Raw genomic sequence first — 24,836 nt, 5'->3', positions numbered from 1 at the left:
TTGCAGTAGTTGATGAAATCCATTGTAATGTGAGATCCATGGCCATCTAGTATCAATAGGCGGTACTTTCTTCGTGCTTTCTTCTTGGTATAGCGATCAAACACCTGTTTGAGCCAAGCAAGAGCTACCTCATTGTTCGTCCAGCCTGAAGGTGACAAGGAAACAAAAACAGAGTGTACCCCTGGCTTGATTTCCTCCACTCAGCTTGACTGTATAGTGTTGTTGGTAGATTCGTATAGGAGGCCTGGTGGCAGTGCCGATCCATCCCCACACACACACGCTATAAGCGTCACCCAGGCACGATTACCATCTTGAGTAGTTGCTGTAACCTCCTTCTTCTCCCACATACGTCTACTGAAGACGTGCTTGGTCCTGGTGGTGACTCCAATCATAAAGCCCTTCTCATCCATATTGTATGTGTGCTCAGCGTCAACGTTGTATTGGGCGATTTTGGACTGCAACAGGTCGAAATAGAGCTTGTACTTGGTATACAAATTGGTGTTGTGGCGATTGCTGTCCATACCTGTTGAGTATTGAGAGATGAGATGGATCGAGTGGTTGTTGATGAAGCGGGTAACCCAGCTCTCGCTGACTGGCTCTGTGGCTATTGACAACGCGAAATTTGCTATCATTTCCCTTGTAGGAGGTAGACGGCGAGCTATAAGCTCCTCTATATACTTGACAAGCTCGTCCTCCTATTGTGGAGTGAGCTTTTGTTGTGCAATCGCCTTCTCTTCACGCGATCGCGTCTCGTGTCGATATTTTCGAGACAGGGTTGAGCGCACAACCTTATGTTTTTTAGCCAGCGCTGTCCACGGGATCTTATTGCATGGTATCATAGAGTCTATCTCTTCAAAGGCAGATTTCATAGTCATTGTGGCGTTGAGTAATTGTACAGTGAAGTATGGGTACAAAAAGGTGGTTTGGCGCATTACGCGAATCCGCGCATTACGCGCACGGACACGGTACTTTAAGCCGCATAGACGATGCGCTAGTGATAACGCAATTCTGCACAGCGACGAGGTAGCTCAAAAGCTTGCGAAAAGCTTAACCGCATATGTTCGTTGATTGGTGGATATTGTCAGAATATACCTCGTTCTAGTACAGCGTAAGTGAAGTGACGGGTTGTGTTGTTTGAGGTTTCGCACCTCGACACCACTATCTAGCTTTGGGGAGGCAAGCTGGGAGATTCGTGACAACGGGTTACAGTCGCGATGACCTCCGCTGTGATGGAAAAGTTCCCGTGCAGAACGCTTCGTCGGCGCCACAGCCCTCGTTAAGAGTGAAGTTCAATTCAGGAACCACGATGCCGTTGTCTCGAGAAAGGTCTATAGTCTTCTGACGTGTGATGCCTTGCATTTGGTTGTCTTTGGTCGGCGCCCACACCTCGTCGCCACGCACAATGAAGAAGTTGACCGAGTTGCGCGTCTTGACGAAGCCACGGAGGTCGAGCATAAGTGCTTCATATACATGCATGACATTGGCGCTGATGCAGGCTTGAACGTCTGTAGCTTTTGAGATGTGGTTCCACTGTTCGTCCTTCACGTCTGGCGGACCACGATGCACTCAGGTAGTTCCGAGTTGCAGGCCCCTAGATTTTGAAGAGGGATCAACTGTTTTAACTTCTGGAATGATGACGATTACTGGCAGACCGATGTTGACCTTGGGGTTTTGGTACGGAGTGGACTTGAGACCGCGACTGACAGCCAGGCGGATGTGAACATGCCCTTCGTTGCTGGGATCATTCGCGTCAAGAGTTTGGTGAAGAAGCCGTATCAGATCGCCTTTCGATACACCAAGGTCCATGTACATAGCTTTTACTGACTGGATGAGTCGATTGATGTGGTCGCGAGCAAATTGGATACGCCCGTTTACTACGCGAATTCCTTCCTGATATGTTGTAAGCTCTGATCAGGCAAGGTCAACGGGCCTTACCATACCCAGATGCCATCATCAATAAGAACATTGAAATCGAAGACGGAGACAGCAGCTTCATTTCGGGGACAAGTTTGAAGTGACCAGACACACCGTCACGTATCCCGATCTAAGAAGTCAGCACTCTGTTCATCAGTGGTATCATAATGTAATATAGTGAATTTACCTTGAGGGATGCATTCCTGGGGTCTGTAAGGACAGTGCGTGCCGCGGCTGTCCTCGCTCTTGTGCGCCATTGACTCCATGAGATGAACTCTGTTCCGCAGTTTGTGTCGAAGACAGATCTGAACTCTTGTTTCCCTTCTCCAGTGTGAGCAACGACTCATGCTCGGATTGTCAGGCACATGAGGAGCTTGCGGCCACCTGTCAGGCAATCACGCAATCGTGGTGGGTCCAATGCTGGAACAAACATGGTTCGAGCATACCATAGACAATCATCGCGTTGTAAATCTGTGCATCTTTTGTCTCGAAGTCCGCATTACAGGTCAAAGAGCTGGTCATCGGTGGGGGAATGGTGGTTCTCAAGAATGAATTGAACCTGCGGAAAGAGCTAGAGCGATGACGTTACCACAGTCTTTGGAGAAAACGACTTCCGCGCAGCCACTTTCCACTCGTATGCTCTCTTTAAAGAACAAGTCCAACTACAAGGCCTACAAGTCCAACATTTGCACCACGGCGAAACCCGTCACCACCGCCTGGGGATATCGCAGAAGCCGCAGCAGAGCTTGCAGATGCGCTTGCAGCTCCTGCCGATGTGGCCTGAACTGGTGCTGTCGACTTAGTCCCTTGAGACGTAACAGAAGATGACCTGCTGCTACTTGTAGCCGTAGCGGTCGATGTTCCAGTCTGCACTTTCCCGTCCGGACCTGTGTAGTTCCCAGAGTAGTAGTCACCGTTCCCTCCAACGTCGTCGTGATAAAGTCCTGCAGAGATACTATCAGCCCTCCAATTTCTAATACCATGTTGAGGATTTGGAAGTCGTAAACGTACCCGTCCCCAAATTCAAACACAACAAGCCCCCATCCGTATACTTATAACAACCCTCATTAACCTCACAACTCAGCGCAACCGCACGGCTTCTCAACTCCCCCGTATCCCTGCTAATACCAAAGGATTGCTCGCCGATGGCACCGCGTCTGCGAAGCCCGCCTGCTTTCAAGCATGTCTGGAAGCAATTGGCATTGTTCATGCAGCAAGCTCTGCAGTTCTGCACGATAGTGTCGAATTTGCCGGGAATGGCGCAGTTGCCCACAGGAGGCCATGAGAGGGTGTTGGTGCTGGTGCAGGTACCAGAGGCTAAGGTTAGGGAGGAGAGGGAGAGGGAGAGTAGGAAGGTTATGTGGAGCAGGTGCATTTTGGGTGATGCTGATGAGGCGGGAGGGAACAAGAAGACTCGGAAGAGGATTTGGATGAAATATCTTCTGAAGAGTTAAGCAAACACAAAGGCTGAGCTTATGTATGCTTGTCATACGCTGGGATACGACAAAAGTGGCAGCGTCCGTCTGGCAAGCCATGGAAGATGGCCTAACAAGCCACGAAGGATCAACCCTTACAGCCATAGGGGTGTTTACCTTTGGCTGAAAGGACTACTCTTCTCCAGGTTAAGTTTCTTCTCGTAGAGCTGAGGTACGCCCAGTCTAGGTTGCTTGGCTCGGTATTCACCCCACGTGGGAAAGCTGTGCCATTGATTCTGTGATAGGTCCAAACGCACAACCGCAGCCACCAAAACTCCGTGTAAACCTTATAACCGCATTCGTTACTCAGCCTCTCACACTAGTACCAGATCGAGACCTCTGTCGCCTTCAATTTCCTAAAGCTGTCTCGGCCAGACGCATGGAAAACACATGCACGACTGGGACCTAGATAGTGCTCAGAACTTGCGGATAAGTCAGTCTTCTAGGATTCGAGTGCGACAGGCTGCTCCCAGATGAGATGTAGACCTTCGATTGCAATGCTGTATATATGTAATGCTACACTCAGTCAAACGCCCGAAGCATGATGATGCGAAGAACTTTATCATGCTCCTTCAATGCTCGTATAAACCCGTAAATCTATCGTTGCCCCGTACAACATCATGCCCGTCAACACATCCAAGTCATGTGCTTCAATACAGACTTCTCCGCTTCAGCTTATTCCTGCTATGCGTTAGCTTCAATACTTCAACCACGGATGCGATGGCTGACTTACGCTGTGTTCCCCCAACTCAATCTACTAAGCTTGCTCTTCTCACCATCTGTAATAGCACCAACCCCTGAATCATGCTTTGCATGCCTATCCCCCTTCCCTCCCCCCACCAAAGGCGCCGTAACAGCGGTCTGCGGCCTAACATCCTGCAGCCTCAAATCCTCCTTACTATCAACCGCCATCGCCGCAGGACTTGTATAGTATCTCGGCTGTGAGCTCCTCCTTGGGTTTGGCGGGCGTACAGCTTTCGAAAGCACGGCTGTTTGAGTTCCGATGACTGGTTGTGTTGCTGTGCGTGGCCGTTGCAGGTGCTGCTCATCTAGTTCTTTCCTGCTGGGAAAGCGTCGAGGAATGGAGGCAGTGGGTGCTGTGCTTGTCCTTGGGCGGTTTGCTAGGTTTTGGGGACCTGAGATGGGGCGAGGGATCGGTCGGGGCATTGGGTCGTCGTCTTTCTTCGGCACTGGCGGGTGAGATTGGAGAGGCAATGGGCGCTCGCGGAGAGGTGCTGCGACGGCCTTCGGAGTCGCATTGTTGACTGGTGAAGTGGATGTGTTGCCCCACTGAGGCTCAGAGATGGTCGGGCTGCGAACTGCGCCTTCAATACTGGTGTCCTTCTTGACGATGCGCTTCACCATGTCCCGTAGCCCCAGTCCGCTTCTTCTCTTCAGATGACGCATGTCTGCTGCAGGGGCATTGCTGATCATGCTGTGCCTCTGCGAGTCGCTCTGGTTTCTGCGGTGACCACGTGCCGTGTCTCTTTGCTGTACGCTGCCCAAGATAGGACTACCAAGCATAGGCGCAACAGGTACAGGTGGGACTTCATCTGAGGGCGTCAGCCATGGTGGCGGGCTATGTTCGTTGATGAGCGTCGCACCACTTGTTCGCGCTGAGGTGTACTCGGCTGAAGGTACGCGGTGCTTAGAACTCTGCGCCGCGAGACGCTCGTGGTCTTGCATAAGCCTCTCCTTTGCTGCCTCGAGGTCCACAACGGATTGCTTCAGCTGCTCGATCTCGTCCCGGACCGACTCGCTCTTCTTCATAGCGGCTTGCATATGTACCCGGAGTGTTTCCAGCTGACGGTCCTTCTCAGCTAAGGTGGTCCTCAATTTCTGTACTTCCGCCTCTTTCTTAGCCAGGTCATCTCTGCTCTCTTTGAGCTGGCCCTCCATGCGCTGGAAATGGACACGGTGCACAACACTGGGCCGAGCAGTCTCCATGTCTTCATTGATGGCGTGCTCCAATCGCAACTGTGCACGCAGCGCCTCAATGTCCTGATCTGCAAGGAAGACACGTGCATTGGCATCGCGAACCCGCTTCTCAAGTGTTTCAACTTCCATGTGTAAGCGCAGATTGTCTTGTTGAGCCGTGTCGAACATAGCCTCCAGCTCATTTTGATCGTTCTCCTCTATGGTGGGGAGACGGCCTGAGGGGTCACTTCTGCTCCTCTTCCTGCCCGATTGGGTGTCTTCCAACTCAGCACTTGCTTCCTGCAGATACGCTTTCGTCTGTTCATGTCGTTCCCGCTCTTCTTTGAGTGCGTTCTGAATCTTCTTGCTGATGTCCCAAGCTCTTTGCAGTTCCGCTTGTTGGTTCACGACGTCATCGGCGGACTTCGTGGCGGCAGCAAGCTCGCGCCTCAGCTGCTCGATGATGGCCTCCTTTTCCTCCTCAGAGCCGGATAGCGGTTGTCGACCCTTCTTGACCCGTAATAGACGGACCTCCAGTGCGTGGTCACCATTGCCGTTCTCTTCGAATCCGGCATCGTGACCGAATTTGGGGCTGGCCTGGCGCTCCATCGCAGCGAGTCGTTCTTTGAGTACGTTGAGTTGTGCTTCCTTTAACTCCAAGGTGGCGTGTTGTTGCCGGAATGTCTCGTTCAGCTGTACGTCCTTCTCTTGCATAAATCTTTCTTTCTGCTCGTTTCCTTTGCGTAGAGCAAACAATTCGATGTCCTTCCGGTAAACAATGGCTTGGTGATCCTTTCCGAGGGTTTGCTTCATAGTCTTCATATCATCGCGTAGGGCCGAAATGTCTGCAAACGACTTTGTGAGCGCATCTTTGGCGTTAAGAAGCTCTTGCCGGGCAACGCCCAACTCCAGGTCCTTGGCTTTGTTTGCGGTCTGCAAGTCGGTGAGGGACCACTGTAGTCGCACGATCTCACGGTCCTTCGAGTCGTAGGGCCCTATAATAGAAGTGGGGTCCCCTTTTTGAGATCGGGAAAGTGATCGCCTAGGCAGATCGACAATTTGCGATTCGGCCAGAAGGGTATGCGTCTGCTCCAGAAGAGTTTCAACAGCCGACGACGGTGCATTGTGTTGGTGTTGTGATTCGTTGTTCGCGGTAGCGTCCCCATCCAGAGCACGCTGGAACACGTCGAAGCTGACCATGACTAGCGCAGCCACAAGCCAATCACCCGAGCTGAACCCCTGACCTACGAAACTGGCAAATGCAACAAAGTGCAGCGTGTTTGCCGTCGCTGCTCGATATCTCCCAACCCAGGACGCGAACAATCGGCGGATGAGAAGCAGAAATGCTGCGAGTGCAAATACGGTGAGGACCTGAAATATGGGTATCCGCGCTATCCAGGGATGTTCCAAGAGACGGCGCGCTTCTGTTGTGAGGCGGTCTGCAAGTGCGATAAACAAAGGCCTGATCTCGCGTGTCCGCTCACCGATATGGAGGAATGTTCTCGCAGCGTGATCGTTCAAACTGCACACCGAGGTTTGAAGTTGTTGCACGAAAAGCTGCTAGGAATCGAAAACTGTTGCACCGTGGTCACCCGACTGCTGGTGGTAATACCGGAGGGAGAAGTCCGCGAAACCTGGGGTATACAAAAAGGGCCGTCCGCTGATGTGGAGAATCGTTCCAGGGAAGATGATGATCAAGCTGGCCGTGATGGAGTAGGCAGAAAGTGAACGGTTTTGTATGTAGTCTTGGATGTCGTCAAACACTCCGGGCATTATGTGTAAGACAAGTCGTGTTAATCGTTGCCATTAGGTTGAACATGAGGATGCACATGCCATACACTATGATATGAACTGCAATTGCGAACGCCAAAAGAGAAGGAGACGATGCAGCACCAAGGAAAGGCTGCGAGCAAGCATTATTTGAAGCCACAACAAACACGCATGAAGCACCAAATGACGCTTGAAGAAGCAAATGACCAGAGACGCCGTGCTGAAATGCTTCCGGTCAGGATATCGCAGCAAAACAAAATTTGCGACAACAAGGATAAGTAGCAGCTTGGGCGACTGGATGCCCAAGCTCTTAACAGGCCTTATATCTCGAAATGCTTGTAGCCTTCAACCAGCCCGTCGCTGATCTTTGATGGGATGGCCCAGATGGGTAGATAATGTTGTACCTCATCGAAAGCAGGGATGCCGCCTGCATTTGCATCCGACCAAAGGCAGACCACCCTTCCAGAAAGCTTCGAATTCTCCTTAGCGTCCCATGAAACGCTCACGTTCCAGGGTTGCGACCACTCGCGATGCCAAAGGCGCACCTCGCGGGAGCCGTGCTCGCCGGTGCGTTTGAAGCGGGGATCTGAGACACCCCCGGCAACCGTCAGATCCCGGATCGACGTGTCAAACAGGACGCGACATGCTCGCGTGTTCTGCCCTACAACACGAATCGTGGCCTCGTTCGTCTTATTACTCTTCGTGATCATGTAGTCAAGCCAGCTATCGGAGCGAGTCTTGTTGCTGAAGGGTGATGCATCTGCAACCACTTTAGCGGGAAGCCCTTCCCACTCGCACTTCCTGAGCTCTTTGCGCGTCACCACGTCAGGTGTGGAGCAGTTCACGCTCTTTCCCTGCGCGCTTGGCAGCTGCCCGATAACATGCTGGACGTAGCCATCCACACCTGTCAGGGATACCGTGTTCACGCCAGTCTCAAGATTGACTTGTTGGACAAAGTAGACTTTCAAGCGATGTTCCCTGCTGAAAGGAAATGCCACGAGGTTGTAAATGACGGTTCCCACGCAAACCAGGAACAAAAAGGTGGGTATGTGGTAGGTGATTCGGTGAGCGAATGGTCCGGCCGGCGCAATTAGCAGAGTAGTGAGTGCGGCGAAGGACAAGTAAATGAAAAGTGACGAGTTTCCATCCGACGGCGTCTGGTAGAGGGCCGATGTCAAGAGGAGGGCAATTTGGCCGACCAGAATGACGGTGATGGGGACCAGGAGCAAGAATTGTAGGATCCAGATCCAGCTTGGCAGTTTTCCACTCCACTCTTGTTCTCCGGGGTACGGATGTCCAAGATCCAATGGTCGAGGCTCTTCTTCCTCGGTGGAAGATCCTCGCCTGCTGCCGTGCCTTGCCCTTGCGAAGCTTCGTTGATCGCCGCGCAGAAGGGAAGTCGTCTCGGTGGCTTCGTCGTCGGGAAGAGGGCGGTCCTCAGAGCGCGAGGCGCTGTTTCCAGTGAGCGGTCGACTGGCAGGCTGAGCGTCCTCCTCGATGAGGCCGAAGGTCTGCGCATAGGCAGACTTCTTTGGTGCGAAGAACAGCTCCAAGTACGACAACAAAAGGGCAGCGAATACTGCCGCGAAGTAAAACAAAGCCCAGTAGCCGCCAGCCAGTTGGTAGTTGTTTGCAAGTACGGTGACGAATGCCAGAAGTATGAAGCTTCCGACAAAGAGCCAAATTAGGCCGTAAATTCGCTGGAGCGCTGACGGGCGCATTGCGCTCGCCCCACGTGAGAAGAACCAAGCGAACGAGATCCAAGTCGATATCATCATGCTATACATATGTCAGTAGTGTTCGGAGACAGTCGCAGATAAAAATGCTATTACGTACCTCCAGACAGCATAAGGACTGCTGTAAACGATGAGTGGGTTGACACGGACAACGAGGTACGCAAGCCCAATCACGGCGGCTGTCGCGATGACGAAGACAATCGGCAGGCGGAAGAATCCTCGCCAGCCATATAGGTATATAGGCTCATCGTCGTCAGACGAGTAAACATAAGCCTTGCGTGCGAAGAGGTAGTTCTTGTCAGCTTTGCTCAGGCCAAAGGTAAGACCGATCAGCGTGAGCGGCGCAACGATGAGCAAGGTCACGCAGAGAGCAAAGAACGTATGTAGACGAAACACAACGAAGGCTCGGCCAAGCAGATCGAACCACACTGCATCGGTACCGGTGCCAGCGTCGACCTTGCCATCTTCGCCCCTCTCTTCGCTGCCACTGAACTTGTCGCTGGTGTCCGAGGCCAAGCCAGACACTGTTGCAATGGAAGCGGAGAGCATGTGCCACACTGACTTGAGCGAAGTCTCACGTGTTGAGTCTTCAACGGTGTGGTATCGAGCCCTGGGTTCCATAAAGGCAACATCCAACCCACGAAGCCCAAGCTCGCCATGGAAGACTCTGTAGTCCGTCTCGCTGCGAATGAGGCCCTTCTTGAAGCCATCTCCGCTAACGACGGTACCGAACGGATGCTTGGACGCGCTGTAGTATTTGGTCACCTCGGTGTCGGTGCTGCGGAACAGGGTCGCCCTTCCACCCGCGCCAGCGCCCTCGAGGTTGAGGAAGGTGTGAGGCACCTGAGAGATTGGGTGGCGCATGAAAGCTTTGGCTCCATTTAGGAAGTCTTCCTCGCCGTTGTTCAGCAGGAGAAGGACTGTTCGCTTCGGCCAGTTCTCCTCCTCGGTAAAGTAGGACAGCAGCTGCAGCACGCAGACGACTCCCACGCCGTCGTCCGTAGCGCCGTAACCACTGCTCACGGAGTCGTAGTGGGCATTGACGAGCACGCCGCCATTATTTGATCGCCGCGAGGTCGCCAGTGAGCTCTGGTTGAGTGTGTAGAATGGCTCATCGTCTTCAGATCCACGAATAGCGACGATGATGTTGGTTCCCTCGAAGTAGACCGTGGTGTTGCTGGACGAGAAGGTTGCATTCGAAACATTGTCGTCTATGATCTCAACGTCGTTCTTGCTCAATTTCTTGGACTGTATCACATGCTTGACACGTGCCAGAAGGTAGTCGCGAACATGATCGTTGGCACGGCTGTTGTAGGGATGGAAGTGGCGAGTGATATGCTGAAGATCGGCCCAGGCCTCGGTGAGGTTGGTTCCTTGAGCACTCTTGGATGGGTAGTTGGGTACACTCAGATGCACGACGAGCAAGGCAGCGAACAGAGCTATGTAAGTCAGGCTTGTGAAGAAGTTGACAGGCCCGGGGGTGAATGAGAAAGGGTTGTAGCGAGCCATGTCGCACGGTGGTGATGTAGCGGCACCAGCTCGAGCTCTGCAAGCTTCCTGAGGGAGGAGATGTCGGTGGCTTGTCGCGGCGCGTGATGGTTGGAATGGTCGCAGCTGCGGGGTGAAGGCTTATGCGGCGAGCTATGGCCGCCCATGCGCGATGATGTTATGCGGCTCGCGGCATGGGGCGCACATCCACATTACCGGCAATACCAAGACCATCTCGCTGCGCTCTGTCACACTACAAGGCTCACAACTACGCTCTGCTGCGCATCAGTTGTCTTGTGCAGTACCGTCTCAAAGCCCACTAGCCATCTGGTCGGCGCTACTAGATGACGCACTGCAGGTGTAGGCGCCGCGACGACAGCAGCAGTGACAGGGACTCAGAAGACGATGCAGAATCGTTCCTTCCTGCTGGAGGGTTGCCGTCTCTACCACAGCTAACGGACAAGGCCAATGTCTACTCGGGCTGCTGTCTCGCCCTCAGCGCACCCCTCGTCGCCCACGTGCACTCGCTCCTTCCGCCCCCGCCAGCCCTGACGCTCTCCATCGGCAGCGGCTTCGGCCTGCTCGAAGCACTCCTCATCGCGCCGCCCTACGCTTCCAACATAATCGGCGTCGAGGTCGAGCCGAGTGCCAACACATACTTGTCTGCGCCACACCATCGCATCGTATATGGGACGCGCTTCCTCGAACCGCTCGCAGCACAAGCCACCGGGTGGCTGTTCGTCTATCCACGGCGCGTCGGTCTTGTCGGCGAGTATGTGGCAGCCTATGGACGCGACAGGGTCAACACAATTATCTGGGTAGGGCCACAGGCTGATTGGGATGACTACCAGGGCTGTTTCGCTGCGGGCTGGGAGGTGCAAACACAAGGCGCAGATGCAGTAGGCGGTAAAGCATGGGAGCTGATTGCTATTGCAAGGAAAGTGCCAGCATGATATTGCGTCATTTGTCTCTCGATGGAAGGCGTCAGGTTGCTCAAAAGGTGATCACATCATGGTCCTGTGTCAGGATGCCCAGAGACAATGTTGGGCAGAATCCAAAAGCCACGCAGACATTGCATGTCATCTTGTCAACTGCATGATCATTGTCACCCTCCTCACCATGTTGTTCACGCTCAGCACCTTCGCCGTTACGGATTGGTCAACGCCGCAACGCGCTGGCTCGGCGACATCATCTTCGACGCCCCGATCCACGCGCTCTGCAACTACCTCTCCACACACACCCACGGACAAGAAAGTGCACAGATACATTTTCAACGTTAAAACTCCGTTCATCGGTGCGCGGCTTCACAAGGTGGCGCGTCATTGGGTGGATGTGTACCTTCTCTTTCGGACACTGCAGTTTCGCCTTCCGAGTTGAAAGTTGAAAGACGTCAGTGACAAACAGCCGGATGTGGATCGAGTCTGCGAACGGAAAGGCGCCGTGGGGGGAATATGGAATGGTGATGGAGACGGATGGTGATGGTTGCTGGTGACAGGGAGGGGTGGGTGTTGTTTGGGATTCCTGCCACGTGACCCATACTTTTTCACTCGCTCCGCACCAGCGCCAACACGCTAGTGCTGGTCTCTTGCCTATATAATAGGCAACTCCCCCGCTCTTAGATAAAATATAAATTAACACTCTTTCTCTCTGTTCAACAGTGGGTGCAGAGTAGTGCGGCAAATGATGAGCGTCGGTCGGGGAGAGATCTTGGGAGATTGGAGAGATTGTGGGATGCGTGGAGCGCGAAGAGGATTGAGGAGTGGTTGCCGCTGAGGTTGACTGAGCTCGTAGGAGAGGAGTGGTTGCCACTAATGTTGACTGGGCTCGTACGAGAAGAGCGGGAGTAGCTAGTGAGCCTAGTTATTGTCTAGAAAGCCTATGTGATGCTTACTGGGGGCGATCATGATGCTGAGCTACATCCTTTCAAACTTGAGGTGTGGTAGCGTCCTCGCTCGCTCCTTCTTCTCTACACACAAGGTCAAGTGCCTCAACTCTCGTCGTTGCGACCTTCCGCATTGCGCGCATTGCGCAGCACTCACCTCTTCGCCAACGAGCGCGAGACACGGCCAAATGCTACAACGCTGACTGCAGAACTCCACACAGTAAGCAACGTTCTTGTCGTTGGAGCACAATGCTTACTTCGCAGCTCCCTGTGCCGACCAATTACTCAGGGCTGTACCAACAACTTCTTATGCAGTCAGCAACAGCCTTCTTGTTGCATCCCCTAGCAACTGAGATCCAGACCGCTCCTCGCTTCCAGCTTCTGCCAAACCACGAGAAACACTGCCATTGCTACAGGCGTCGAACGTGGATGCGTCTCTCCTTCGCTTTAGCATCTGCATCAAATAGGCGAACCACCTAAGTGATGCCGTGTACAGGTCCTTCTCTGGAACAGCATTCCGCGTCTAAGCCCATGCTGTCCTGTTCGTATTGCGCGAATCCAGCCTCATTCATGGCTAACTATCCGTCTCTTGCTCGCAAACTCAAGTACAGTGTACGACTTTCCAGCATGCCGCACAACCGTACGCACGAGGGAAGATTTTCCGAGTTGCAGCCGCGGTGATCGCGAACACAACCACATTGTAACATCGCAAACAGAGTCGAAATCGGCCGCTCGAAGTACGGCATTCGCGAGATGTCGGCCAAGTCCTTGGTACTACGACACCACTATTCCAATGCCCATGTCTTTGGCGCCCACTGCCCTAACAATGCGCTCTGTTGGCAAGAGCGGTGTCGCCTTGACCGATCACCCTCCACATTCTCGGAACGCCGTCTTCCCAGGTCGCACCTTCAGTTGGTGCGCGCGTCCGCTCGTTCCTACCGTATCGCGGCAAGGCTGGGGCGTCGCTTGAGGGGGAAAGAGAGAATGATGACGGGTGTTTCATTCTGCGGACAAGCTCTCGCTAAACGGTGGCCGCTCGCGCCTTTACATCCAAGCTCCTGCGCTTCGGGTCCCCTCGAAACTCCGTATCACCCACCTAAACGTTCCATCTAGCGACATGCACGTTCAAATACCCACCACATTATTGGAAGAAGACCCTGAGCAGCCTTGTAACTTCTGTCAGTCAGCAGTAGCGTTTGTGAGCCCCTGAGATGTCACCACCGCAGGAAAAGACATGTTGTTTTGGCGGAACGGGTTCGACGAAGCTCCATGAAGATCTACAGGCCGCGTTGGTCTCTGCAGCAAGTCCGCGATACGAAGTGACCAGTACCCCGGCATTGAACAATCCAGAGCCACACAGCCTCGGCCGTGTTTGCGCACAGTTGGCACATCTTCGTTCAGTCGCAAGGCTCGAAAAGATCTCCAGCCCTGAGGCTATCGAGTGCCATGCACGGCTATGATGCAGGTCATCCGGCTGGGTTAAACCTCATGTGGTTAACTGCAAGCCTAGCGAAGGCTTCGTCCTCGTCTAAAGCGGCTGGCGCAGGGGATTGCATGCGCGGGCCGTAACGATCGTCGTTTGAACTCATCCTCCACGCTCATCAAACTTAACCACTGTCGAAACAAGATCTTCAGCGCTTTCTTTAGAAGCAGTTCGTTTCGAATTGGTGACGCTCAGGTACCAGACAGCGGCTTCTGAAGCTAACGTGATCTATCAGGAACCACAACAGACCCTTCCGTTACACTGCCAGGCTGAGGTTTACTGGGTATGCGGGATCATGCTGTGCAAACCTCGTGGCAGCAACTGTACTTTGTGCGGCTTCGAAAATGAAGAAAACACCAAGTCTGCTAGGTGCAATCAAGAAGCCGGGCTCGACCGGTTCAACGCTATCACCCAACTCACGATGCTGTTGTCACTCCATCGCACTGCAGAGTCCGTGTAATCGACTGCCTGTCAGACTGCAAATGGCTGTTGGTCGTGCTTGGCGCTACTCCGTGCTCCACCACAGTGAAGAGCTCGAGCCAGTATCCTCACCATCTGGTACACCATACTAGCGGCTGGCGGGTCTATTTCAGCACTTCTTTGACACATTTGGCATGGTGCCTGGGTTGTGAACCTACGCCACAGCCATGGCTTCCATCGATTACTTCCATTTTTGGCCACTCTGCCTGAGTAGCCGTTGAGTTGCCTAAAGATATAAAGCTCAGCAGTCGTTGCTCTCGAAACACCATCAGCAGCACACAGTCGTTCACTTCTCCAGCATCCTTCGATACTCCATCTCCCCGCTTTCATTCAAGAAGATCTGGTCATCATCTACCTTACATAATGTATATCTCGAACTTCTTCGTCACCGCCCTGGCGGCCACCAGCACTGCGCAAGCCTTCACCCTCAAGGAGAAGGCCCACAACGCCGGTGAGGTCTCCAAGCGCACACTTGGAAAGCTCTTCGGTACCCTCTCTGGAATCCTCGGAATCAACACAGCGTCAGAGCAATGCCCTGCTGTCTGGAGTGAGATCTCCACCCAACTCACCGCACAATTCCTCGCAGACGGTCAGTGTACAGATGCTGCTCGCGCAGCCATCCGTTCATCCTTCCACGACTGCTTCAACGGTGCCTGTGACGGATCTCTGATCCTCGCCGACGAATGCTCCAACACCGAAAACAGGGGTCTCGAGCGTCTCTGCGGTAACCTCAAGACCGTTCAGGCCAACACTGGTGTCGGTATGGCCGATCTCATCCAGTTCGCCGCTGCACATGGCGTCAAGACCTGCCCTGGAGGACCTACCATCCCCGTCAAGGTCGGTCGCAAGGACTCGAGCACTGCAAATGCTCTCGGTGTCCTTCCCTCTGGCTTCGCCAAGGGTGGCGATCTCATCAAACTCTTCGGTAAGCAATGTCAAAAAACACACTTAGAACCTGCACTAACAAATCTCAGCATCCAAGGGCTTCTCCCCCGTCGATCTCGCCGCCGTCCTCGGCGCTCACACAGCCGCCAAGCAGCGCATCACCGCTCCCGACCAGCCTCAGGAACTTGACACCTCTGTCGGTACATGGGACAACAAGTACTACTCCGAGACCAAGAGCGGCAAGGCGCCGTACACCCTTCCCGCGGACAAGAGCGTTGCTCAAAACCCTCTTACCATGTTGCCTTTTAACACCTTCGCACTCAGCAAGGGCGCATGGGATCTCGCATTCGTCAGCGCGATGACGAAGTTGAGCATGCTCGGTGTTGACCAGAAGGATCTTATTGACTGCACGAGTGCGCTGCCCGGTGGTAGCAAGAAGAGGGACGTTAAGAACAGCAATGTCTTTGACCGCTTCAGGTTTTAGACGTTGAGCTTGTTGGTTGTTTAGCATTTCTTGGAGTTTGCCTGATATCAAAAGTGGGGGATCGGGTTGGGCTACTTATTCTTCTTACACTCACTCTGCTTATGAGTTGCACGATACCAGTTTTATATAATTATGGGCCAGTGGCCATGATGTCGTCGATGATGAAACATCACACTATCTTCTCCGTTCTGCTTACATCCTTTTGGTTGTTCTCCTATATGCCAAGTGGTTTATCCCTCTGCTTGACCTCCAATCATGAGCCCCCCGAACGGATGAATCGTTGCTCTCCCGGAAAGCTATCACAAGTTGCACTTCACCCGACGACCGTTACTTTCCTACACTTGGCTACCATTTCGTAGCGAGCTCGAGCGCAAAATTGTTGCTTCTGTACGTCATCCCACGATGCCGTTGATGCAGGTACCCGCACCAAAGACACGCCCCCCCCCCCCCGTCACGCAGTGCCGACCGGTGTGTCCTGCATTGGCTCGGAGCTGTCAGCACAGCCTAGCATGGACGCCGATCCGGCGCACGGGCGGGCGATTGACAGATGTGCAGGGAGTTTCGGACTCGGGTGTGGGGATGAACAAGCAGTACCGCGCTAACGAGGTCTTCACTGACGGGACAAAACATTTGGGGGGGGGGGTTTCCGGTAAGCTAGACGGAGTCAGATGGGATTGTGTGGGGATTCGAGTGCATTTTCGAACGCGCATCGAGAGTCAGTACTTGGAAAACCAGAAGAACCGTTGGTTCTCAGGATCCCAGTAAAACCATCGCGTACTATGGCGTTTGCACACCGTGATTTTGTTGTCGGCAGCTGCTGGGAATCGCATTAATCAACCTGGCAATTTCTTTACCCATGCAAGCTCTTTGCCTGGAACTTCCTTCCACCAGGCAAAGAGTTGAGCCCAATTGAGCTTTTTGTACGTGATGTTTGTAACACTCCCTCCTTGTTGATCTTCCCAACGCGCTTGGAGTCTGAGAATAAGAGAACCCGCCCAGCACAGTACGGCAACAAGAACATTCCATATGAATATGTGATAACGATGTCTGCAGGCTAAGATGACCAACCATGCTTCTGTGAACTGTTGGAACGCCACAAATGTAACATTGAACACTGCGGCACCTGCAAGTAGATATTTGAAAATGACAATGGTCCCTGACAGTTTCCTTCCAGGGTTTTTCGATGTTGCGTAAACTCTGCCTTTCACATTCTTCAGTATGGTCTTGGGGTTAGCAAAATCAAAGAGGCGGATTGGGTTGACCACAGGTGCAGCTATGGCAAGCAGAAGCTCAGAACTAGCCGATGTGTGCTGAGCAGACCAAGCTCCACCGGGCTTGATCCCAGAATTGACAGAATGGTGGGCAGAAGGCCGAGTAAGACTCTGGTGCTAGCTGTCTGGGTTTCCATGTTCTTGTCCGTGGTCTTTAACAAGCAAAGTGCTACTGCGCAACAAGTGTTGCTGTGTCCATTAGGATCCCTTAGATCGACCCAATCATGGTATGTTGCTAATTCCTTGCTGCAATTGGAATTCAATTGTCCTTGCCAGAAGCTGCTCCATTTTGGGAAGAAAGCATAATAGAGCCCAGTATGCATGGGAGTAATGTGTATCGAGTAAACTTTGAAGAGTTGTTGACAAAAGCCAAATGACCACAATGAGTCAAGACGTGAGTTATGAAACAAAAATCTTTAGCCGATCGCTGAGATATAAATGCAAAGGTTCAGTAGTCGCTGGAGCCTCGTGAAGTCTGACCTTAGGAAAAAGCAGTATACCCTGCAGTGGGTGTGATCGGTGTGCGCGGAAACCCGATTGTGCGGAAAGTATATGCCCGAGCTTATACGCTTAACTATAGAGGCGCCGACGTTAAGCGCACGCTGGTGACGGCGATCGAACGTATCTCAGCAGACAGTAGGTACCTCTTTCCTCTCATCATATGGCCAGCTGTAAGGCATCGGAGCACGCGGACCGCCCGTCCCACTTCTGGGTGACATTTCGCCTGCTCAAGCACTGAGCAGCCATCTGGTCCATAGCCAAGGCCGAGGGGCGATTGGGCACCTACATCCTCGACGAGATCGCACGACAAGTTCAAGAGCCCCAGGATATAGGACGGCCAGTCACAGTCAGGTGGATCCCAGCGCACGTGGGCATTCCAGGAAACGAAGTGGCCGACACGGCTGCCTAGGAAGCCACCGGATGGAGAGAGGATGGCCGCAGACGCCAGCCAGCAGACACACCTCCGAAGCTACACCCACTCAAATAGACACTCAGAAGACGGTGCAGGCTACAGACGAAGTGGGCATGGATTCACACATGGATGACAGAGACCAAAGGCCAAGCAACCTACAGACACACACCGGTGCGCTCTAAAAGGTACTCCAGTTTCACAAGGGGCTCAGCAAACGGGAGAGTGCGCTGCTGGTGCAGCTGCAGACTGAGAAGGTCGGCCTCAACGACTTCCTCTTCGCTTAAAGAGTTCTGGACGTCACCAGCCCTCGCTGCGAGTACGGGGAGAGGCGGCAGACCGTCGCCTACATCCTCCACTGCAAAACGTACAAGGATCTCCGGAACCGCATCTTTGGCAACCTGTCTGGACGAGACAGCCTCCGGACCATCCTAAGCACGCCACGGCTAGCCACCGAAGCCATCGAGTATGTAGAGCAAACGCAGATCCTTGGGCAAAATGGGCATAGACGACAGCCGAGCGCTGGGGGGAGACTGAAGGTATTGCAGCCGTAGAGCACGGGGCAACGCGCCTCTACGAGCCTAGAAGCACAGTGTTCAGTTAACGTCCATCCAAGCGTGCAGGGATGCACAGTGTAACGGGACGTTTTGCACTTCAGAGCTTCGTTATCTCTTATTTGCAAGTGCGCAGACCTATGGTCGATGTAACAATGCTATGCAGCCTCTTCCCTATCAGTTTATCAGTTTCCGGCAAGGACTGCGGTGATGTTGACCTTGCTGTTGATCGTTTTGCCAGCGCCGTCAATCAACCTTTTGTCGCTTACCCCCTGTCCTTTCGCAACCTAGGGGCGCTGTGTAAGAATTGGAGGATGTGATGGAAGGTGCAATTGAGGAACGTTGTATCTCTTGGCTCTAAGAGGTGTTTTGATATGTGGAGTGCGCAGTCCGGGAGTTTCGCCAGTCAACAATGAAGAACTGTGAAAAGCGTTCCAGGTGTCGGAACTTGCCTGATGTACTTAGCATGCAGGCAGCCTGCAGTAGCGTGCTAAAATATCGCTGTAAACGATTATAATCAATCTGGTGCTTTCCCTGGAATAGAAGAACTGCTAAAGATAACTGTGGCGCATACTAGTGGTTTTCTAGAAGCACTCACGTGTACCTGCTATAAACGAAACACAACAAACAGCAAGAACTCAACCTGTAAAAACTTCATCCCAAAAGCATCATACCCAGCGGGCAGCACCACAACACTAAAGGATGATGGAAAGTAGAGAGCAAATGCTAAAACCCTGAGGGTATAAGGGCAAGCTAGCATACTCGACAGTTGAACACTAGAGGAGACTAAAGGTTTTGCGGATGCAACACACAAGATAGCGCGCCTCTACACACCTTAGAAAATCAAAAACAGTTTTATGTGTGTACAATATGCTTCGAAAGCAGATGTAGATAGCGGCAAAACAGCATGCTGCTAGAGACAAACGGCTCTTGTTTACATGAACGTACTGGGTTGGCGCGGATACACCGTAGGCTGGGATCGGGTAATTAGGAACTAATCAGTCCATCAACATTTAACCGCTAGCTGCGAATATCAGCTTTACCACCTGGTTGACCCTCCGCGGCGTTAAGATACCGTCATCTTTAAGCCTTCTCTTTTATTAAGTGACAATTAAGATTATTTGAAACGAAAGAGCTGGAACGCGAAGGGCACATATTTATAGCTGCTCTTTGACCCTTGAAGAGCAAAGAGGAGAAAGAGAAAAAGAAAAAGAAAGAGGAAGAGTGGTTGTTGCGGTATTAGTTGGTCCATGCAACCCTTGCTTAGACTGTTCTGGACTAGCACGTTCCAGAGTCAGTATATAGTGGTCTTCTCCTCACTAGATAGCAACTCAGCGCAGCATTTCATCGACCCAATAGTCCTACAATTTCGTTGACCGTAGATATCAGTGTACTACAGCGGACCACTCCGCCACAGTGATCGATATCTTGTTAAGGCGTTACACCGTAATCTAAGTGCTAGAAACAGGGACATCCAGGCAGTTCGGTAGTTCCCAGATCCCATCACTAGGCTGATTTCCCTGCTTGCAACTCAAAGAAACATGTCTGAGACCAACTCCTATGGAATCTCTATCTAAAGCGGTCCAGTACAGGTGTTCCTTAAAGCTTTTCTCTCGCAAAGCTAGGTACAAGGGTTTCAAAGACATGCCTAGGACGTCTGACGATAGCGCCGCTTGATTTACAAGCACCTCAACTGCTGCCTGTCGGACGTCCTTGTATGTATCCTCGAGCCGTGCTGCGATGCGTTTCAGCACATCCTCCATAAGGTTAGCCCGGCCTTGAAGCGTCTGAGTTGCTGCCAGTCGGACGTCCCTGTCTTTATGCTTGAGCAGCGCTGCAATGCGTTGCAGCACATCCTCTGTAAGATTAGCCCGGCCTTGAAGCGTCTTGACTGCTGCTAGTCGGACGTGCCCGTACTCATCCTCGAGCCGCGCTGCAATGCGTTGCAGTACATCTTCTGTAAGGTTAGCCCGGCCTTGAAGCGTCTTAGCTGCTGCTAATCGGACGTCGCTATCTCCATCCTTGAGCCGCGCTGCAATGCGTTGCAGCACATCCCCTGTAAGACTAGCCCGGCCTTGAAGCGTCTTGACTGCTGCTATTCGGACGTGCTCGTCTTCATCCTCGAGCCGTGCTGCAATGTTTTGCAGCAACTTGTCTGTGGGGCCAAGCCATAATTTAAGCATCCCAAATGCTCTCTGACGGACGTACCGATCTTTATGCTCGAGCCGCGCTGCAATGGCTGGCAGCAACCTGTCTGTAAATCTGGCCTGGCTTTGAAGCGTCTTAGCTGATGCCAGTTGGACGTCCCTATCTTCATCCTCGAGCCGTGCTGCGATGCGTTGCAGCACCTCCTCTGCAAGGTTGGTCTGGCCTTGGAGCGCCTTAGCTGCTGCCAGTTGGACGTCCCTATCTTTATGCTTGAGCCGTGCTGCGATACCTTGCTGCAACCTGTTTGTAAAGTTGCCCCGGCCTTGAAGCGCCTCAGCTGCTGCCAATTGAACACCCTTGTCTTTATGCTCGAACCGCGCTGTGATGCTGAGCAGCGCCTCCTCTGTAAGGTCAGCCCGGCCTTGAAGCGTCTTAGCTGCTGCTAGTCGGACGTCCCTATCCTCATCCTCAAGCCGCGCTGCAATACTTTCCAGTACCTCCTTTGTAAGGTTGGCCTGGTCTTGAAGCTTCTTACTTGCTGCTAGTCGAACGTGCTCGTCTTTATCCTCAAGCCGTGCTGCAATGCGTTGCAGCACCTCCTCTGTAAGGTCGGCCCGGCCTTGAAGCGTTTCAACTGCAGCCCGTCGGACGTTCTGGTATTGATCTTCGAGCCGTGCTACAATGCTTTGCAGCAACTTGTCTGTGAGGTCTGCCTGGTCTTGAAGCACCTCAGCTGCTGCCAGTCGGACGTATGCGTGATTGTCCTCGAGCCGTGCTGCGATGCGTTCTAGCAACTTGTCTGTGAGGCCTGCCTGGCCTTGAAGCGCGTGAACTGCTGCCTGTCGCACAAGCCACTTTTCGTGCTCGAGCCATGCTGCAATGCGTTGCAGCACCTCCTCTGTAAGGTTGGACTGGCCACGAAGCGCCATAGTTACTGCCCATCTGACATAATCGTCTCCATCCCCGAGTTGTGCTGCGATGCGTTGCAGCACCTCCACTCTAAGGTCGGCCCGGCCTTGAAGCGCCTCAGCTGCTGCCAGTCGAAAGTCCCCATCTTCATGGTCGAGCCGTGCTGTGATGTCTTGCAGTAACTCATCTGGCAAGGCTTTATGCTGGTGTCTTAAGATGTCCAATATGGCAATGCTCAGCTTCTTAGAGGCACAGTTTTTCAGCCAGGGGACCACAGCGTCTATAACGCTCGACGGAACTGCTGCTCGCCTGTTTAGACGTTCCAGAAGGATCAGTCTTGCATCCTCAGATGCTTCATTTAGTGCATTGACCAGGACCTGCTCTGGACACTCCATTTCGCTAGCTAACCAGCAATCTTGCGTCGAGTTGCACTCGAACAACAGCCACTGGCCCAGCTGATTTTCCAGCTTCGTTCGAAGTACCATAAAACCTGTATCCTTCCACTCGATTTCGCTCAGGCAATGCATAACTAAACGCTGATGCGTAGGGCCCAGGAGGTCGCGTGGCTGGTTTTCAATTGCTTGGACAAAACGTAGTGCCCTTTTGTCACCATCGAGTAAGCCAGCGACAAAGCGCCAGCAGATATCGTAGCGAGGATCGTACTTGTGTTTTCGGAGAAAAGAGGCAGGTTCGATCTCGTTGCATTCTCCGTCGCTAAGTTGCAGGCAGGTGAGAGGTTTTTGAGTTTTCCACTGTCGTACAAAATATCGTGCTGCAAAATATTCCTGAAAAGTGAGGTGCAAGAAGTGATAATCTCGCTTGTGGTCGTCCTCCGAGAGTTCTGAAGTTCGCAGGAAAGAGAGGCGCGGAAGTCTTGTGTTCCAAGGGATCCACTCATTAGATTGCTCAAACTCCTTGGAAACAGCTTCCCAATGTTCCAACTCAAAGTTTATCACGTCGTTGTACAGGCCGGTAAACGCAAGGCCTTCGAGAAGAGACACCTCATTTTTGACAAGGATTTCGATCTTGTTCATCTTATCGTGTTTAATATCGTCCTTCGTCAGCAGACGGTCTCTATTCTTCGTCTCTAATCGCAGGATATCCTTCTTCCACAAGCTTTCCTCAATGGCTTTGTAAGTGGCAGTCATAGTCTGCGGCACGGCTTTCCCTTTGAGATGGTCCCAGGTGTAACAGAGCGCATCCAGCTGAATGGGAATCCGCACAAGATCCTGGATTAATTGATGCGTTTGGAGGTATGACTGAACAGCTTCCACCTTTTTCGGATCGGCGGTAAATGTAGCTTGAAGGTATGCCTTCACTTGATCCGGGTAAAATCCAATAGTTTCCAGTTCAAGGTCAGGAGACGAGACCTTTGCTGGAAGTAACACGTGAGGCCGGGATGTGATGATAACGTTTGGCTGATTTAGAAGAGCCTCAAGGAATGTGGACTTGGAGTCTTCGATAGCCAATTCTTGGGCTACTTCGTCCAGACCATCGAGAAGAAATAGAGTTCTTCCCCTTTCGACAACAAGCCGTAACTCTTTGGCGAGGATTTTGCGTGTATCATGGTCCCGTTGAGCGAAATATTCGCGGGTAAATAGGCCTTCGAGATCGTATATCGTTGATGACCATTCCTTCAGCCTCCGTAACGACACCCAAAGCACACGGTCGAATAATTTTGTCCACCTGTCAAAGTCTTGGTAAGAGTGGACAAACTCATCGACCATCTTCTTACACAGGGTGGTCTTCCCGATTCCGGCACGTCCGCGGATTAAGATTCTTCTTGGTTGTATCGTCTGGCCGTTGGAGTCTTCCCGCGGATCGAAAAGAGACGACAATTCTACCTGGATATTCTTGTCCGGCGTCTCAACCTTTAGCCGTGCGGAAAGTGAAAAGGGGGACACATGTGGTGCAGCACCCTCTTCCGACCCATCCTCTGCGGGCGAAGCTTTCTTTGCGGACTGCTCGACAATGGCGAGATTGATATAGCAGTTCTCGAGCGGAAGTTTGTCGCCCGAGAGTCGTTCGATCCTGAGTCTTTTTGCGGCATAGTGTTCGGTGCGTATCCAGGCGTCTGCTTGCTCAAGTGGAGTGCCCTTGCGAATCTTCTGAAGCATACCCTGGATTCTCCCTGAAACAAGCTCAAAATCTTCGCGCTCAGCGCATTGGATCTTGCACTGGTCTGTGCACTGACTGTGGGAGAACTTGTTCATGAGGGCATGAGGTCGACTCAACGGCAGTGGGTCTGGAACTATATCCAAGGTCGCAGAGGACTCGTCCACCAGCTGGTGATTGTTAGTAACTTTAGAAAAAATTGGAATAAGGTCAAATAGCGGATGGTTCCCGAACTTACTTGTTTTTCTTTGCGAAACCAGGCGGGTAGCCAAGGAAAAGTTTTACTCGGAAGACTTGTTTTTCCCTTCTCGTAAAAGTTAAAAACTTGGTAGGGAGGATCGCTGTCTCGGCACAACGAAACGAAGCGCCGCACAAGGTTTTCCAGACTGAAAGTCGATCCCTTCACAATGCTGAGCAGGCTACTCACTTGTCCACCCTGGAATGAAGCCCAGGCCTGTAAACCTGGCTCCGCAAAGGCGGCTACATCTTGGAACGAGGTCCCTCGAAACGGTGTGGCAAGGAAGATAATACCGCGTGTCGCTCTCCGGACAGGGTGATCCGCCTTGGCGCCCACAAGTGCCTTCATCAAGATGATGCCTCCAAGGCAGGATGCAATGAAGAGAATGGACCGGTTCTTGCTTCTTGCGTGGTTCCTCTCAACCTGAAGCTCTCTCTGAATATCCTCGAATAGGAGCAAGGCAAGTTCCTCTTCTGTCTTCTGAACTAGATTTGACGGTTGCAGCAGGTCAGCAGGCCAGTAGCACGTGAAGATCCGAACGCGCTCGACCTTGCTCGGGAGCATTTTGGGATGTTTCAGCCAGTTGACTTTGGACGTGGGATCCTTGCGGTCTTCCCACGTCCATGTCTTTTCCGAGTCCGTATCGAGGCCATGGATGGCGATAATGTCGACGTCTGGGTCGGGTCCGTCCTCCTCAGGGCCACCCTTCGTGGGGTATACCTGGTGGAGGTGGGCTCCGCGTTGCGTGGATGGTATCGGGTTTTGGCCGCGATGCGTCTGGCGCGAACTGCCCTCTGGCCGACACTGTGGCGCTGCATTTGCAGGCGCAAGTGTGCGAACGAGCCACAGACAAGAGATGATTATCCCTGCGGTTAGGACGAGATGAAAGACCATGGTCCATTCGTCCAAGAAGATGACCTGGCTGATGTTGACTAAGTTCATTGCGTTGGCATAAGACACAGTCTAGCGTGCACCGGCGAAGCCGCACGAGCGTTCAGCGCTAAGTAATGCTTTGCGACGCAGACCTCGGAACGAGAGCTGCTGCATCTGGCGCCTTGATGATGATTGAGAGAAGTGCTCTCTTGACAGTTGCAGATCGCAGAGGTGCGTGGTGTACTAGTCGAGACATCGGGTCAGTCGTTAGGCGGGGTCTATGTCACGTCCCACTTTCCTAATA

The 24,836-nt window shown here is 52.6% G+C and overlaps 8 protein-coding genes across 8 annotated transcripts; 3 read left to right on the top strand and 5 right to left on the bottom strand.

Annotated features, from left to right (window-relative positions):
- Positions 1-1,566: 1,566 nt before the first annotated feature.
- Positions 1,567-3,294, bottom strand: BU25DRAFT_469511 (uncharacterized protein; the record flags this gene model as incomplete). Its single annotated transcript, XM_033710759.1, has 5 exons — positions 2,926-3,294; positions 2,590-2,858; positions 2,361-2,385; positions 2,102-2,235; positions 1,567-1,890 (listed from the first exon to the last, which is right to left on the bottom strand). The coding sequence occupies exons 1-5, from the start codon at positions 3,287-3,289 to the stop codon at positions 1,567-1,569; spliced, it is 1,116 nt and encodes a 371-aa protein (XP_033561285.1). The 5' UTR covers positions 3,290-3,294.
- Positions 3,295-4,039: 745 nt separating this feature from the next.
- BU25DRAFT_458903 (uncharacterized protein) lies at positions 4,040-6,506 on the bottom strand (the record flags this gene model as incomplete). Its single annotated transcript, XM_033710243.1, has 2 exons — positions 4,040-4,070; positions 4,123-6,506. 2 exons carry the CDS (start codon positions 6,504-6,506, stop codon positions 4,040-4,042), a joined length of 2,415 nt encoding a protein of 804 aa, XP_033561284.1.
- An 890-nt stretch (positions 6,507-7,396) lies between these two features.
- BU25DRAFT_421989 (endoplasmic reticulum metallopeptidase 1) lies at positions 7,397-10,321 on the bottom strand (the record flags this gene model as incomplete). Its single annotated transcript, XM_033708127.1, has 2 exons — positions 7,397-8,855; positions 8,913-10,321. 2 exons carry the CDS (start codon positions 10,319-10,321, stop codon positions 7,397-7,399), a joined length of 2,868 nt encoding a protein of 955 aa, XP_033561283.1.
- A 202-nt stretch (positions 10,322-10,523) lies between these two features.
- BU25DRAFT_69485 (uncharacterized protein) lies at positions 10,524-11,316 on the top strand. Its single transcript, XM_033712014.1, has one exon. It carries the CDS (start codon positions 10,645-10,647, stop codon positions 11,251-11,253), a length of 609 nt encoding a protein of 202 aa, XP_033561282.1. The 5' UTR covers positions 10,524-10,644; the 3' UTR covers positions 11,254-11,316.
- On the bottom strand, positions 11,317-12,012 carry BU25DRAFT_69486 (uncharacterized protein). The gene has a single exon (XM_033712015.1). The coding sequence runs from the start codon at positions 11,590-11,592 to the stop codon at positions 11,380-11,382; it is 213 nt and encodes a 70-aa protein (XP_033561281.1). The 5' UTR covers positions 11,593-12,012; the 3' UTR covers positions 11,317-11,379.
- Positions 12,013-12,735: 723 nt separating this feature from the next.
- BU25DRAFT_69504 (uncharacterized protein) lies at positions 12,736-13,328 on the top strand. Its single transcript, XM_033712016.1, has one exon. The coding sequence runs from the start codon at positions 12,936-12,938 to the stop codon at positions 13,293-13,295; it is 360 nt and encodes a 119-aa protein (XP_033561280.1). The 5' UTR covers positions 12,736-12,935; the 3' UTR covers positions 13,296-13,328.
- A 1,180-nt stretch (positions 13,329-14,508) lies between these two features.
- Positions 14,509-15,514, top strand: BU25DRAFT_458900 (class II peroxidase; the record flags this gene model as incomplete). The annotated part of the gene is made up of 2 exons (XM_033710242.1): positions 14,509-15,070; positions 15,120-15,514. 2 exons carry the CDS (start codon positions 14,509-14,511, stop codon positions 15,512-15,514), a joined length of 957 nt encoding a protein of 318 aa, XP_033561279.1.
- A 4,255-nt stretch (positions 15,515-19,769) lies between these two features.
- Positions 19,770-24,592, bottom strand: BU25DRAFT_368771 (uncharacterized protein; the record flags this gene model as incomplete). Its single annotated transcript, XM_033703905.1, has 4 exons — positions 23,660-24,592; positions 21,390-23,591; positions 20,598-21,092; positions 19,770-20,399 (listed from the first exon to the last, which is right to left on the bottom strand). Coding segments are annotated over exons 1-4 (4,221 nt in total), but the record flags the coding sequence as incomplete, so codon positions are not given.
- Positions 24,593-24,836: the final 244 nt, after the last annotated feature.

The sequence above is a fragment of the Macroventuria anomochaeta genome (genome assembly GCF_010093625.1).
Source record: "Macroventuria anomochaeta strain CBS 525.71 unplaced genomic scaffold BU25scaffold_18, whole genome shotgun sequence".
NCBI classification, from domain to species: Eukaryota; Fungi; Ascomycota; class Dothideomycetes; order Pleosporales; family Didymellaceae; genus Macroventuria; species Macroventuria anomochaeta.
The sequence above is the reverse complement of the archived record's forward strand: the minus strand, read 5'-3'. Positions and strand labels throughout refer to the sequence as shown.

Bases quoted from the DNA above. Each gene is read 5' to 3' on its own strand.
- BU25DRAFT_69485 (XM_033712014.1), top strand. From the start codon at position 10,645: ATGACGCACTGCAGGTGTAGGCGCCGCGACGACAGCAGCAGTGACAGG.
- BU25DRAFT_69486 (XM_033712015.1), bottom strand. From the start codon at position 11,592: ATGAACGGAGTTTTAACGTTGAAAATGTATCTGTGCACTTTCTTGTCC.
- BU25DRAFT_69504 (XM_033712016.1), top strand. From the start codon at position 12,936: ATGTCGGCCAAGTCCTTGGTACTACGACACCACTATTCCAATGCCCAT.